At 31.2% G+C, this 15978-nt stretch overlaps 1 protein-coding gene across 1 annotated transcript in view; it reads left to right on the top strand.

The window, feature by feature from the left end:
* The first annotated feature begins 511 nt into the window (after positions 1–511).
* The window catches only part of LOC118181525 (nose resistant to fluoxetine protein 6-like), a 58444-nt gene continuing 42977 nt past the window's right edge, over positions 512–15978 (top strand). The window contains exons 1-4 of the mRNA XM_035350693.2: positions 512–901; positions 6688–6917; positions 12609–12723; positions 15112–15199. Coding sequence (XP_035206584.1) covers positions 580–901; positions 6688–6917; positions 12609–12723; positions 15112–15199 — 755 coding nt within the window. The 5' untranslated portion in view covers positions 512–579. The remainder of the gene's footprint in view (positions 902–6687; positions 6918–12608; positions 12724–15111; positions 15200–15978) is intronic.

The following is a 15978-nucleotide window of genomic DNA, read 5'->3' as shown; positions in this document are numbered from 1 at the left end:
GACGCAAAATCGCAAAACGAAAACAATAATCCTTCAGGGACAAAGCCCCTTTGGACTAAAAATGTACGTAGTTTCAATAGATTGCGTTAAATAGCTGTATTATAAAGGCAGGTCAATTGAACAATTCCAATAACTGAGGAAAAGAAACCGTTATCTTACATATTATTCTAGCAAAAACCAATTTCATCGCATGTGGTTACACAAAATAGATAAATAGTTTACAATCTTGCAAATTTCAAAATATCAGTAAAACGAATAAAGTTTAATCAACTGAGGAGTTAACTTCAACATAGAACTTACAGACGTAAGAAAGGAAAGAAGATTTTGAAGGTCGAACAGAAATACCTTCAGAGTATTGTTACTCTTGTATTGTTTTAATGTGATTATTGCTTGCATGTCACAGCAAATTATTTAGATAAAATTACATCTGCTCACGCATTCTGTAAACCTCTAACAACATTATTTAGAATTTGAAATGGCCTTTTTTTCAGAAAGGAATATTTTCTGTCAAAACGTTTCAGAAACACTCTCGAACATGCCACTTTCTTAACTACATCAGTCAAAGGCTCTTCCGAAGGAATGGCAAGGCGTTTGATGGTACTTGGCAGAAATGTAGGTGAATTACATTGCATCAGGATGATTTTTCTTTTAGGGGTTTTGACACATACATTACATTTTTCAACAGCTATGAATTCTTCTCAAGAGTTCACAGATGATGAAATACTTCAGAAATGGAATAAAATTGATAAAGGATTGATGGATATGATGGCATCTCTTGTGAAGAATGCCATGCCTTATCTAATTCGCTATTCCAGGGAGCTGAATTTGACATCCAAATGCGTGAATGATGGAATGCAGCTTATGATAGGGCTCCGGAAAGCTCAACCATGGGCTGTTAAATGTAAGTGCATATTCCTTTTTAATAGCTAATTTTCTATACGAAATGTTTGTTATTGTTAGTATTTATTCACTTAATCCGACAGAATCTCAGTCAGGCCCACGAAGAAATTCATCGTAGCCAACAGGTATGAAGTTGGCCAAGGCCTTAGCACCTTACAGGCGGCAGCGTATATCCAACATAGTTCTAATTTTGATGGAGAATCTTTTTTGGAAGGGTGGGTCACATCCACATCTACTGTCCTTCTTTTTCATGGTTTTTCTTTGGGGAATTTCAGTTCGATAGTATCTTAAACGATCCTTTAAAGACACTACACGTAAATTATCACTGCCTTTTTTCAGATAAGAAACAGGGCCCAACTATGGGGCAAGTAACTCCGCTAGCCATCATATTGATCAAGGCGGCTGCACTTACTTTTATATTCTTAAATGTATGCAGATAAGTATAACTCGCCAAATATTTCTTTCGCTTTTTGTTTAAATATATACAGATGTATGTATTTGATAGCCACTTAAAATTCTAAAAAATTATAACAATATGATTTAGTAATATGGTTAATGCGTCTTTCAATTGAAGTTTAATTCTTAAAGTCACAAATTTTAGTCTACTTTTTTATGTGTGATCTTCAGTTTTTCTACGGAATCTGTTTATAATGAAATGCAGATAAGAATGGGAAGAAGAAAAAAGTAAATTAAAATTTTTCACTGCATTTTCTGCGGAACCATTTCATTATGTTCAAATCTTTAAATGCATTAAAATTTCGTATATTCTACACCACAGACTTAAAATTGCAGATAGTTCGTGAAGTAGTTTGCTAAGCCACATGGCAAAGTTAACAAACTTTATTTTTAATGCACTGTTATTTTTAACGAACAACGACATGCATCTACAAATTTCATACTTTGATTACAAGTGATCACTTTCGGACATATTGAAAATTAACAGAAATGTTATTTAAAATACATTTAATGAAGTTGCTTGCATAATTAGCTGCAGTTTACGTTAATTTGTAAGGGCATATGTGTGTTACCTAAAAATATTTTATATGGAGCATTTTAAATTTACTATATGTGTAATTTGAACACTTATTCTTTTCTCTGCAAAAATATCTATAACTATAATTTGAAACAAATAACAGCTAGTTTTAAATAAAGTTTGTTTTTTGATACATGGTGTATGAGCATTAATTAATTAATTAAGATACAATAACACGTTGAACAAGTATTAATTTAGAAGTCAAGCAACAAAAATCAGTGTTATATTTTCAAATTGTTCACAGATTTCAAATTTGAAAATGTAACGATGATTTTTGTTGCTTGACTTCTAAATTAATATTTATTAATTAAATTAAATATATTATGTAGCCCACAGCAGCAATTATCTTGAATTATTTGCTAATATATATGTTTATTGTATACATATAGTATACATATATATATGATAATTTCGACAAGCATAGAAGAGGAATCAGCTTGCAGTCGTCGTAACTGAGTGAAGGCTTACAGATGAAAATAACAAAGCATGAAGAATTTCCAGTCTTTATTTACATGCATATAAAATCATCTCCATAGATGTTTATCCAATCTTAATGAAATCCGAGACATTTCTATGATTCAATCATAATGAAATGCAATAAATTTATATGTACATTGATTCTTAAAATTAAGATGCAGGAAGTTTAGACGGGGAAGCAAAGTGAAGAGCTATTAGCAAGGTGGAAGCTATAAAAAGAGTGACGCATTATATTTCCGAGCAGTGTTTATACAAAGTACATGCAGAAAGTTCTGTAATGTGTGATTGGTTAATTTGAGGTTGTTATATAATCATGGAAGATTCTCGAATTTGGAAGAACAGATGAATTTTGGAAGAGAGCACCTAATTTAGAAATGTTATATATATGTTACTGTGAAAGACCGAAATTAGTGAATGTCGACTTTCACCGGAGAATGTCAACATTCACCAAATACGCCGGTGAAAGATCGAATATTGCATTACATTCTTGTACATTCGGACCCTCACCGGTGTATGTCGACAATCACAGATATGCTCTGGTGTAGCTCGAAAAGAGAGGAGTCGACAATTCAAACTGCCATAATAGTTTAAGTTGTTGCAATAAATAAGATTTGAATCACATAATTTAGTAAGTTTTTTATTACTATTATTTTATTTTCTCATTCAGAACGTACTGTATAATTCAGTAAGTTTTTAACTTCTATTATTTTCCTTTCTTATTTTGAATGTGCTGTGTGTTTTAAGTTCTTATATTCTTAAGTTCTTATTTTAAGTCTCAAGTGCGTTTTTTCGTGACTGAATTACGGAGAAGAAAATATAATATTCTTATATGTTCAACATTCACCATTAGTACATGGCGATTGTCGACATTAACCGGTGTAAGTCAGAAATAAGAGTATTTGGAAAATATTTCGGACATACACCAAGCGACTACGTGAATGTTGACATTCACCGGTGAGAGTCGACATTCTCCAGATTTCGGTGTTTCACCGTAACATATATATATATATATATATATATATAGATATTGCATTGTTTGCAGCAGATAGGGAGCTTAGAACGATGTTAATCTAAAATTCTTTGTGTATAATTGTCTGTAATAAAAATGTGGATATTTCTCGTTGTAAAAATAAACAATGAATGCGATAATATAATTATAACAAGCATCATATCTGCAAAGTATTCAAATTTGAAAATTTATACTGAGGATTAAAGCACCGAAATGTATTTTAATGTTTCATCGGAAATGTTGAATACTATGGAACAATTAAAAACCTAAAGAGTGAAAATAATTTAAACAATGCTGCAACGTTTTAACGTGATTTGGAGAGTGTACATTTTAGAATCACAACTCTTCTGTCTAATGTGCTTAAAGTAATATGCATATGTAACAAGTAGTATGCATGAAATAAATTTCAGGTATTTTATTTCTTTGTGGTTTCGTTACAAATCTACTAACCTCTGTTTTTTTTTTTTTTTTTACTTTTTATTTATTCTTCCGATACTAAATACAAGTATAGACTAGATCTTCCATTTTTCACTTCATGTTACAATATACTGCATGAAACCTTAGTATCATCGACCATCCATGCAACCTGGCAAATTATCAAATCTGTTAGCACGGGTGCCAGCCTATGCAGCATAAAATGTTTAATTTATTTTTAAAATTAAATTAAATGTTATTTCACTTATATCTTATTTTTTTCAGTGTTCAGGAGATTTTTTCGTATGATTAATGAAATTTCAATGTATTAAATTTACTGTCACCCGAATATTTAAAATAATTTTCAAGTAAATTTTGAATAGCTGTCTGGAAACACTATGTGCATACAGCGGAAAAAATTTGTCCATAAAGTATTAACTGTTAAAATAGTTGCTACTTTTATTCCAATTAGATAAAAAAACTTGATCTCTCTGGTCAACGTCAAGTGTAGTTATGTTTTACAGCGGGAATTTTGAAATTTATTGCCATGGGAAATTGTAATTATTAGTTCGTTTATCAAATTTAAAAGATTATTTCCTCTTGTAGGTAGGTCACTTCGAAACGACAGTTTCTTCAAAGTTTCTGTTTTACAGCTTTTAGTCCAAAAACAAAGTAGAAATTAGCAGATGCTGACAGATGGATTAGCAAATGACTCTTCTTTGAGGATGTTTTTGGTTTTCCAAGTAGTGCCTAAATGCATATATGTAATAAATTCAAACTCAGAAACAATGACCAGGAAATTGGAGGCGAAGGCAAATTACATCTTCAGTTTTATTTTTAGCAACATATTGTTGCTACACACAAGTCGGCACATTAAACGTGCCTGTTGCAAAAGGCTTACATTTTTGATAACTTTGTAGCAGTAAAGCAGCAGCAGACAGTAGTCTAGCTAGGCCAAAGCGTGGAAAGCAAGTGCGTTTTTTTCAGGGCGAAATCTTATTCAGATTGAGTTAGTTTTTATTCTCAATACATTCTGATTGGACAGTTAATATTGCTCTAAAATTACTATTGGCTGGTTGAGTTTTAGTTCCATTTACATCATCATAATTACGTGAGAATCATATGACACAGAATAGTCTCGAAATGACGCAGTGCAGAGAGAGGTTACTATTTTTAGAATAGAGAAGGAAAATTTACGTTGCTAATTTAATCTTTTATATACTCTTAATTTTTCTTACATATATATTGCACAAAGTGTTTCAAACGGATTATATAATTAAATGTTTATTGCGAAAATGGTCGCAAAACTGTAATTCTAATATAAGAATAAATATAAATAAAATAATTTTTCCGGAAGCTAATTTTACATCACACATTTTATAAAAAAAGTTCAAAACGCAAATGTGTATATCAGTTCCGTACAGAAGTATGTAAAAATATCAATAATAGAAATATTTCTCGTCATCGAAGTTCTTTCAAATGTATAATCTCCTATATCTAAATTGCATGAGATATATATATATATATATACAGTTCAAACTTTCGAAATAGTCTAAAATACCAATCATTAAGAATTTTAAAATTATCTGTGCTATCTATAACTGAAATTTCTGGGTACAATAAATGCTATAAAATTAGGTGTGTTATGTTAAAATTTGAAAGAAAATTTCCAAAACAAATCTGTTGCGTTAAATAAATAACAGAAGTGAGGGTTTCAAATTTTTCTTCGTATAGGTGCTTAAAAGCTAAACTTTATATTTCCGAAAATAAAATTTTTATTGCAATATTGAAACCCATATTTCATCATTGGTAAAAATGAAAGAACCAATAAAATTCTGAAAATATTTTTCAAATCAGATCTTTTACTAAAGGAATTTTGGAAGGATGAGCACAGTAGTTAGAACATTCTTTGTAGATGGCTCGTGTAAAAGACATTTAAGTTTCATAATAATAGTGCATATTATATCTACTGAATTCAAATAAAAACAGAAAGATTCTGAAAACGTAAAGTAACTTTATGTATTGTGAAATAATAGTGTACGCAAAGGCATTTAATAATGTATATAAGGCAGACAATACCTAGAAATTAATGTCGCCTGTATGAATCTTGAAAAACAAATGCCACCTAAATGTCCTCATTCAGCTTGGATGCATCATTGTGTGGATAAACGTCCTCGAAGCGTCGCCTCATTTCATGAGGAACAGCATGTACTTCATAACTAATGGGAGTCTTCAATTCGTCAACCATCCACGAAGAATGCACAAAGAACTTCTTCATACATCTCAGATAAAATAGTTCGGAAATAACAAATCTGTAGAAGGGAATGGCTTAGTCAAATCGCAAAAATAAGAAATTAGAACGAGTTGAATACCGCCATACTTGTGTCTGCCGTTGCACCACCTTGTTGAAATCACATTGTTTTCATCAACTGTCTTATTGATAATACTCACAATCTACGTGGTTTCATCGAGAAGCCCTCTGAGTATCCATTGGATAGCTTGTTCGAATGAAGGCTTGTTCCGTTGCAGTACGCTATCGCATCGGCCAACGGTGCACGTTATTTTACCTGTTTCAAGGCTCTTTGCTGAGATAGGCACAGCATACATTTGCAAGCAATTTTGACAAAATTGGCATCTTATATTGAGAGATACATCTACACACAAGCCTGTAAAAATATTCCATAACTAGAATCATCCTAGACTGAAAGCTTTTATTATTGAACATAATTTGTTTTGAATCTGCGATCAATACTGCGAATCTTTTCAAGAAATGCATTTTTCATGCATTTCTCAAAATATTACTGCCATATAACCGCAAATTCAATTCTTCTCATATTTACTTTTACTTTTTCAGTTTTAGATGCAAGCGGTAAGGCGATCAATGGATTGCTTTCTGGAAATATGGTCTCTTTTGGTATGTATGATGAATGCATAGATAACGTGGAAAAAGACAGATATGGAAAGGAAATTATTAAAGGGCAATATTGTACTGCCCATTTTCGACCTCCAATACCTCCTACAGATATAAACTTCAAAATAGGAAATATCCCGGATATTTTAAAGAACATATCTGCAAAGAAAACGGTAAGTACCTTTTATTCCCAAACTTACATATTTGAAGTCACGTTTAAACATTTAAAGTATAGGACACATCTGTTTTACACTTTATTTTAAAGCCTGGCAAATTTCTCAGGTTTTCTTATCTATTTTTATATAATGTAATCATATTATAATTTCATACATATTCACAGTGCACCTACAAAGTTTTATAAGTAGAAAATCAAAAGCTAGAGAAATTAACATCCTTATTTCTTAATCTTCAGTATGTAATCCTGATTAATTTATGAAACACACTTCGCACGACGTTCAGCTGCTTTATTCTTTTGTAGGACTAATCTTTTAGAATGTAGCCTAAGCCTAGGGTTATAGTTTTCTGCTAATAAAGTAACAGTCTTTGGGATGAAAGTTCACCTTAGGTAAACGACAGTAGTCTGCATGTGATAAATCTTGTGAAAACGAGAGGTGGTTTAGAATTGGAATGCCTTTTATTTAAAAACTTTTTTATAGAAATGCTTGAAGAGAACAAAATCGTGTGTCTGCGAACAGTCGTGCAAAAAAATTAATCATTCAGTAGTGCTTTCTCACTGCACTGAGTTCTCTTCAGAAGTTTGTCCATTACATGTTCATAAGATACAAAGTTTCTTAGGAAACACATCCTCATGAATTATCCCTTTCTAATCAACAAAGATCAGTATCATAGTTACTTAATTCAAGATTTCTTAAACCAACGTTTTTGCAGCCGTGGAGAACTTTCTCCACTCCAAACGGATGATTGCCATTTCATTTCAGGAGCATAGCAATGTACCGAGTTTCATCATTATTCACAGTTTATTAGAAAATATCAGAATGAATGCTCCCATTCTGCAATAGATGCATGAAGGACAAAAGAGAATTAACTCTTCATTTCTCAAGATCTTTCCCAATGATTTTGACAGCAGTACTTTTACTGATGTTAAGTTCATCAACTACCATTCGAAGAGATTGTGACGAGTTTTTAGCAACAGTTGTCGAATATTATCGAAGTTCTTTTAGCACGGAACTGCAAAAGTCGAGCAATCTTGAGCTCATCATCAACATCTTCGCTTCTGCTTCTCGCTGAAATATTCGTGCCAACCAAAAGATTGGATAGAGTTCGTGTTTGGTCCCATATTCTTAGAAGAATATTTCAGATGTCTCCGTTGTGTTTTTCTGATTCATGCAGAAAAATACCACAGCAAAATGTTATTGCGCATACTTCATTCATCTTTCTAATCCGTGACTAAAGATGTTTACTTAATCAAATCAGACAACTGAATGCGCAGAAAATTCTATGATATTTTAAGATGATATTTTAAGAAATGATATTTTAAGAAAACAAAGCTGAAATGTCAGGGTAAAGGGTTCCAAGTATCATTTGGCAGGTTTACTGGAATTTGTTTAGAAAAATTTGTCCTTAAATCTTACAGATTCCCTTTGTATGTAAACAAAAGTACCATGAATATTTTCAGTAAGATAGAAAATGTATTATATGGAGGTGAACATACCGTATTTATGCTAATCTAATGCGCCATCGAATCTAATGCGCATCCCCATTTTAAAACTTTAAATAATAAAAAAATTGTTTGTCGGCTAATGTAATGCGCATCAATGGTATGAGGAATTTATTGAATCTTATTTTATACAACAATGGATTTGTATATAAACTATCAATGAATGGTATGATAATTTTATTTAAATTTAGATACCATATTTTATACAACAATGAATTTATACATAAAGTAACAGAACATAGAATTAACTTATTAGTGGGCTATTGTTATGTGAAACAATCATTGTTAATTACCACTACCGTATATACGGTACATATCGTAAAGTATGAACATGAAATAAATGGTAACATTTCTATCTAGCTAACAGTTTCTACAATCAGTGATTAATAGTAAACGTCTTTATTCACTATTTTGATGATAACTTTTTTAGTCCCCTTCTCCGTAATGGTGTAGTTACGAGGCATATCAAACCAAATTGGCGTCTCGTCAGCGTTGCCAATTTGCCCCATTGAAAAATTCTTTTCCTTCCGAAGTGTGATGACATACCGTTAAAATGTTAGTAGTTTTCCCTCAAAATCTGCAGGAAGCTTTTGGCATATTGTTGTACGGCGTCTTAGAAATAAGCCCATCCGCTTCATAAACCGATCCACCCATCGACGGCTAGCTTTAAACTGTCGTTTCGGTATTCCAAGAACTTCAGCCTCCTCTTTTGCTTTATTTCTTATAGTGTCGCTAGTCACAGGTTGTCCATTCTTCCTCCTTTCACGTACAAATTCCAAAACGTTTTCTTCAATTTTAGGGTGTCTTCCTTTGCGAGGGCCAGTGAATTTCTTTCTACTAGTTTTCGTTGCAAACAGTGCCAATTTCTGTTGCCGCCACAAGCGAACATTGCTCTCAGCTACGTTGAACTCTCTCCCAGCCTTTCTATTGCCATTTCTTTCAGGATAAAGAATTACTTTACGTTTGAAAGTAGCGTCATATGACATTCTTCTCTGCTTGCCCTCCATTTCGTGACTACGTACTCTGCAGTATGCAATAATGTGTCAACGATAAATGTAACGGTAAATGTAGTCGAGAAATACAGTAATCCATTGTTACGATTTAAATTCGGTTGACGTCATCGGCGAACTTTGCACTCGAATCTAATGCGCCATCGAATCTAATGCGCACCCCAATTTTGAGTACTACATTTGGCCAAAAACGATGCGCATTAGATTCGCGTAAATACGGTATTATATCTTCTTATGAAAACGTTTATATGATATGTGTTATCTTGCTTTGCTTTGTTGTTTATTTTCTTAACCTTTAGATTATACACAGGATATTTTAGTATTTTAGTAAAATGCTCAAACGAGCAATGGAAGTAGAAAAGCAAATTATATGTTGGGTTAAAAATAACTAGATCTTAGAGGCTTAAAGCTGTAAAATAACTGAACCTGAAATAATGGCAAAATCTAGATTCCCATTTTTTCCCTGAAATTTGAAGAACTTATATGAAGTAAATATCACTTATTTTATTGGGAAGTTAATATAGTGTTCCTTCTATTTTTTCAAAAGTCCAATAACATAAAATAGACTGCAGAAAAAATATTAAATCATTAAAGTTTCGAAAAGATTTATCACCGTAAGCTTTGTTACTGTCTATCTAGGAGAGAAAAATTAAGTTTTCAAAACGTTTTTTATATCTTATACCTCCTGATAGGGCGAAGCTTCTTCTGTCATAAGGTTTTCACTATGATAAATAAACGACATTGAAATGTGATACCAATTACAAAAATATTAGGAGACTACATGAGCAGGTTGATGCATAGCATTATTTGCCATGATGACTCTAGTTGCCTAATTATTCACCAAAAGTATTTTTTTCCCTGCAAACGCTTTTTTGATCCTCATTAGTTTAATACGTTCCTCGTTTAATAAGCCTTTAGGCAGAAAACAACTTGTATGTCAAAATAAACATACAAGTTTGAAATAAACAACTCACATTTAAACATCTCAACATGGGTGTTACAAATTCAAAATAAAGACCTGCCAATTTAACAACGAAATAGAAGATGTAACGTATTTATTTATGATAAAACATTTGCTTAACTAACTAAAAGTTTTTTTAGCTCTTTTTATAAAGAGATACTAAGTAAGCTCACATCTGACAGTTAAACATTTGAGTTTTGATAAGAAAGAGAACAATTTTAACTTTTTCAGGCTTATCAGTTAACCACCCGACAAGGAAAATGTCAGATCTGGTCGTATGTTTAACTTGTTGTTCAATAAAGATATAAATATACCAGCATGTATATGTATTCTTTTGAAAATATTTCGGTACTCTTCTGTTGTTGGGACCGGATTCAGAAATGCATATATGTAAGCACGGTTGTATAATGTGCATAGATAGACACGTATACATACGTACATATATACAACCTCGCATGCATCAATGCATCCATCCATCCATACATACATACCCGAATCCGGTCCCGATAACAGAAGAATACCAATGTTTCTAAGAAGACACCCTTCTTCGTAGAAAGATAGCCTTCAAACTCTGTATTTAATTAATTGCCATTCAAAGGAAAAGTAAGATTAAGGTAGAATTAGAATGTTGAAGGATGGAAAATTAGTCCATTAAGAGATAAAATGGTAATTTTAGAAGAAATTTAAATGTCTATTTATATTAAAAGACTAAGATTCTACGACGATAATAAAACGATAATAAAATGAAAGATAAATATTTAAGAAACGAAACCAAGTTATTTTAGAAGATAATTTACTTTAAAAGAGAGCAAATAAATATCTCTATAAAATACTAATCTTTTAGTTTTGTTTTGATAAATTTGAAAATTACAATGAATAATACAGGTTTCTTGATTTTGAGTATGTTGTTTATAGATAACGGAATTAAATCTAAATAGATAAAGTGTTTTGAGTTCAGGAATATAAAATGACTCTTGTAAAAGTTATGAATAATAATATCTAAGATTTCAATTTTTAGCATTATCAAAACTGTGTTATTTAAAATGCTCAAATTTTGCTGTGGGATATGTTTTGTTTTTATTGATTGACTTTATTGTTTTTATTGAAGATAAATGCACTAATTTTGTTTCAAAGCAATTGATTAACGGTGGCATTATAATTTGGAGGAGTGTTATTGTTTTCACAGGTCCAAGAACTCGAATTATGATATTGCATTGTACTAATCTTTTATAATTGTGTAACTGGGTAAAAGACATTAGGAAGCTAACCAAATTTACCGTAAGATGATTAACGGAAATTTCAAAAGCAAAATTCAGATTAGAAAGTAATCCACTTTGTAATGATATAATTTGTATAAACGAATGAGTAAATACAGCAGATGCACTAAAAGCTGCAAATCTACTTGTTAAAAAAAAGGTAACATGTTACGAAATTAATTAAATCCACAAAAGATAATAATTTAATTAAAACTACTGCACGACTACAATAACTAGTAATTTTAATTTTGAAGTTTCTAAACTCTTGTTTATATGTATATCACTACATGCTTTCTGAATCTGTTGGCTTAGAAAGAGGATATTTTTCTTTTATATTTCTTGAGACACTAACCCTTGATGAAAATATTACTGGAAATACAAAATCCTTTAAATTTAAATTTCTTAAAAATAATTTATTTTACTTTTTTATCGAATATAGGGAGTTCTTGTTCGCACTATTTAAATGGAGTTTTGTTTTTATTCTTTATAGCATTCGAGTATGTTTTTTTTTGAAATTATTCTAGAGTTTTAATTTTAAACTAAAACTATTCAACTTAAAACAAAATTCATTTACCTCAATTTTAAGCAGTGATTTTTATACTGTATTCAACGAATTTCGTTTGGGTTCAATTTTGTTTTATCTGAATATGCTTTTTAAGTCTGCTTTTAACTTTATATATAAACTATGTCCACAATATAAAATTGTGTTTTTTATTCTGGAATATTTTAGCTGCTAAATATCACGAAAATATTTCTCAGTGTTATTATAATAATCTCAGTACCATTGCTTGTAACACTGTTTTGTTTTAAATTTTGAATAATAATGGATTCAATTATCTTCAAGGTTTTCATGCGTACTAAAAGAGATTGTTTCCCATTTTGAGCATTTTACTTGAAAATTTACTGTTAAATCGTTATATATTGACATATTTCTCCGTGAAAATTGTTTTATATTATAGATAATGGGTGATTTCGCAAAAAAAGCTTATGGTTTCAGTTTCATGTCAATAAGATTAGGTCTTTGTCTTCCGTCCAGATGTGAACTAGAAGATGTTAACAAAATTGTTAAGCTAGGTAAGAATCAAAATATTTTCTATTGCATTAAATTTAAAATATTTGCATGTATTTGTCGTTGCTTTAATTTAACATTAATTAATTAATCTCTTCAACTTATAAAAACATAAATTATTTTAATTTGTTCAAATTAGCCAATTTCAGCAAACTTAAGAATATTTTAACTAAGATAATTACAGGTCCTCTGTTACAACTGTCATAAATTATTTATTGAAGAATTTAATAGCAATTACTTTTCTAAATAGCATGTGATTTGATTCTTATATAATAAGCAAAGTAATGACGCATGACGCTCTGTGTTTATCTTAATATGAATTAAAACATCAGGAATTATTCCCAGTGTGATAAATAAACTGAAACTTGCATTGTTAGGTATATAGCACCTCAGCTGTTTTTACGCAGTATTATATGAGTAAGAGAAGAAAAGCGATATCTCAGTTTGGTCCAGGAAGGGCTCGAATTCTATGCCACTCAGCAGGAATAAAAATCATATCTACTATCTACTATCAATATCTAATTTCTGCTCGCTACTCTCGCATTTTTAATAAATAAAAACAGTTTTTCCATTTTCATCAACTTTTCTTACACTGTAGTCATAGGAGAATTAATTATGTTACAACCGGATTACGAATTTAGTCATTTCGTCGATGCTTTAGTTTCGGTTAGTAAGAACGGACTACAGATATAGGTTAGATAATCCTCGTGTGCTTTTTGGTATTCAATTAAATAAATTAAACAAATGTAAAAGTAACTAAAATTATATTATTATTAAAATTTTATTTAGAAAAAAGTACAATTTTGGTTCGCAAACACCTTAGATCATTCACAAATTGATTCACGAGAAAATTTTCCCAAAGAAAATGTCTTGGATAACAAACGATGTCTCAAGATAGAAACAAGTAAATCGGCAACAAATGATTCTCCAAAATGCAGTTAATGCAGTGGCATAAACGTCTTCAGAAAAAGAAGATGGAAGGGAAGACATTCTTAGTTATTAGATCTACGAGATTCGTGCAGACAGGGGAAAGATGCAAAAGTTCACGCAACATTATCACCTTGTAAAGCAGCAGTAATATAAATATTTGCAATGGGAATTTCCTGTTTTGCTTTAGGAACGGTTTCAAATATAGACAGAAAGGAAAATGTTTTCATAGAAATAGAAATGTCTATTAATGCATGCAGTGAAACATGCAGTGACCTAATAAACATAGCAAAATGCCTTCAGAAGAACAAGACGAAAGAGGAGATAAACTTAGTTTATAAGGTATTTTCTCCCTTCTTTCCTCGTGCCTTCGTGGTGTAACTGGAAGTATTCTCGTTCGAAAGGTCCAGTGTTCGAGTCGCGAGAGCATTCCATACTTTTCACGTCTCTTCCTAAAAAAAAAAAAAAAAAAAAAAAAAAAAAAAAAAAAACTAATGACTTTGCAAGTTATTTGCAGAAATATCTATGAAGCACTGAGAAGATTTACCTATGTGTTCTGGAAACCTGTCTGATGTCATACTTGGACGAAAACTGCGATTACCCCTTTGAAGATGACTGTCAACCGGCTCATCAATACAGAGACATTACCGTGATCATCTGCGACAGTGTCTCAATCAGGAATTTCACACAAAGAGAGAGACCATCTGCAAAAGAATACTTGAGTCAAAACTTGCCAATGAGGTGGATAAGATGCATACGATGAGGAGATGAGAAATTAATACGAGGACCAACTTCAGTCTCCCTATGTAATTCTATGCTTTTCTTGTAGGGATTCATTAAGAATATTATCTTTTCCCTCCATTCCCCCTTAGGATCTTTGCAAATATATTTCGGATAATGTCGTTACGATCGACAGTGATATACTGATTGTAGATGAATTCAGATTACCATCCAAATCATGATCTGATCTTAGCTGGCGTATCAATGAAGGTGGACATATTCAGAATATGCGAAATGAAAAAAAAGAAGTATTAAAATTCTCTCTGTTTCAGTAAAATAAAATTTCTCAAAAATGGCCTAGTTTATTTGTTAAAAATATTTTAAATATTTCACATAATTACGAAACATTCTGTGTTATCAGAAATACATCAGAGAAGACATTAACATAAAACTCTACTCTATCTATTTAACAACCTTATGTCATTTAAAGGTCGTAAAGATTTAGAATAAATTTATTTGAAAATATTTAATTTTTAGCTTTCAACTTTATTCTCATATTTTAATTAAATTTTCATATATTTGTACACTATTACTGTAAATTTGAATCTGAAATGATTTTGCCTTTTTTATGTTAATTCACGTATATCCGTATTTTATTATATACAGCAAGGAATTTGTAATCATTAACATTACACTTTAAATATCCCCAATTTTTAGATTAACGTTTATGGCTTCTTTTTTCCCAGTGGGTGACATGATCCATTTTGATGCGTTTATTTCAAGATGTGAAATGAAAGAGGAAATAAGCTTAAACAAAGTGGAAATCTTTGCGATGTGAGTGGATTTTAATTTCGTAATTATTACCTTTTAATATATGTATTGAAGCAAAATTCAGTCCCACACAAAGTGCTCATTTAATTTTAGAACGATTCCCGAACCGTTTAATTAACACTTAAACTACAAATACTTATTATTTAAATGTTTCATAATGATGGCATTCCCTCAACACTGTAAGTCTGCAATATGCTTTCTATCCGTCTTTGCAGAGTCTATCAAGTGCTTATAGTAGATTGATTTGCGCTTTGAAAGAGCCTTTTTCTCAACAGGCCAAATACATAATAAGTAAAATAGCAAAGGACATAAGTCACAAAACATAAGTTGAAAAAATATACATATATTACTTGTATCAGTCTTCATTCTTTCGAAAAATGCGGTGATAAGTTTCCAAGAATACGACTTTTGGCTTTGTCTCTTGTTTTATTCTTTAAAATACGTTGGAGTATAAAAACGGTATTCTTCTGTAATTATTGAACGTAAATGTTTACTCAGAAAGATTCCTCATCTTTAAGCTCCAGTTGTAGAAAAATTGTAGTAGGTGCAAGTGTTAATGCACAGTTTTATATTTTCTGCCGCTTAGGAAATCGTTTGAAACCAGACTTCGAGAATTCCATTTCACATATATTGACGTTTGGATCAAAATCACTTTGCTTTCTAAAATAATAACTATCCCCAAATTGAAGGATTTAGGTGTGGTAACCCCTGTTCAGTACTTGTCCAGTACGATTTCAAGCATTATTTTGGGGTCGAATTCTTTAAAAAACTATTTTTTCAGA

The sequence above is a fragment of the Stegodyphus dumicola genome, chromosome 9 (assembly GCF_044657685.1).
Source record: "Stegodyphus dumicola isolate Sdum_Otavi_A_Nest chromosome 9, ASM4465768v1".
Taxonomy (NCBI): Eukaryota; Metazoa; Arthropoda; class Arachnida; order Araneae; family Eresidae; genus Stegodyphus; species Stegodyphus dumicola.
Note: the sequence above shows the minus strand (reverse complement) of the source record. Positions and strands in the feature narration are given on the sequence as shown.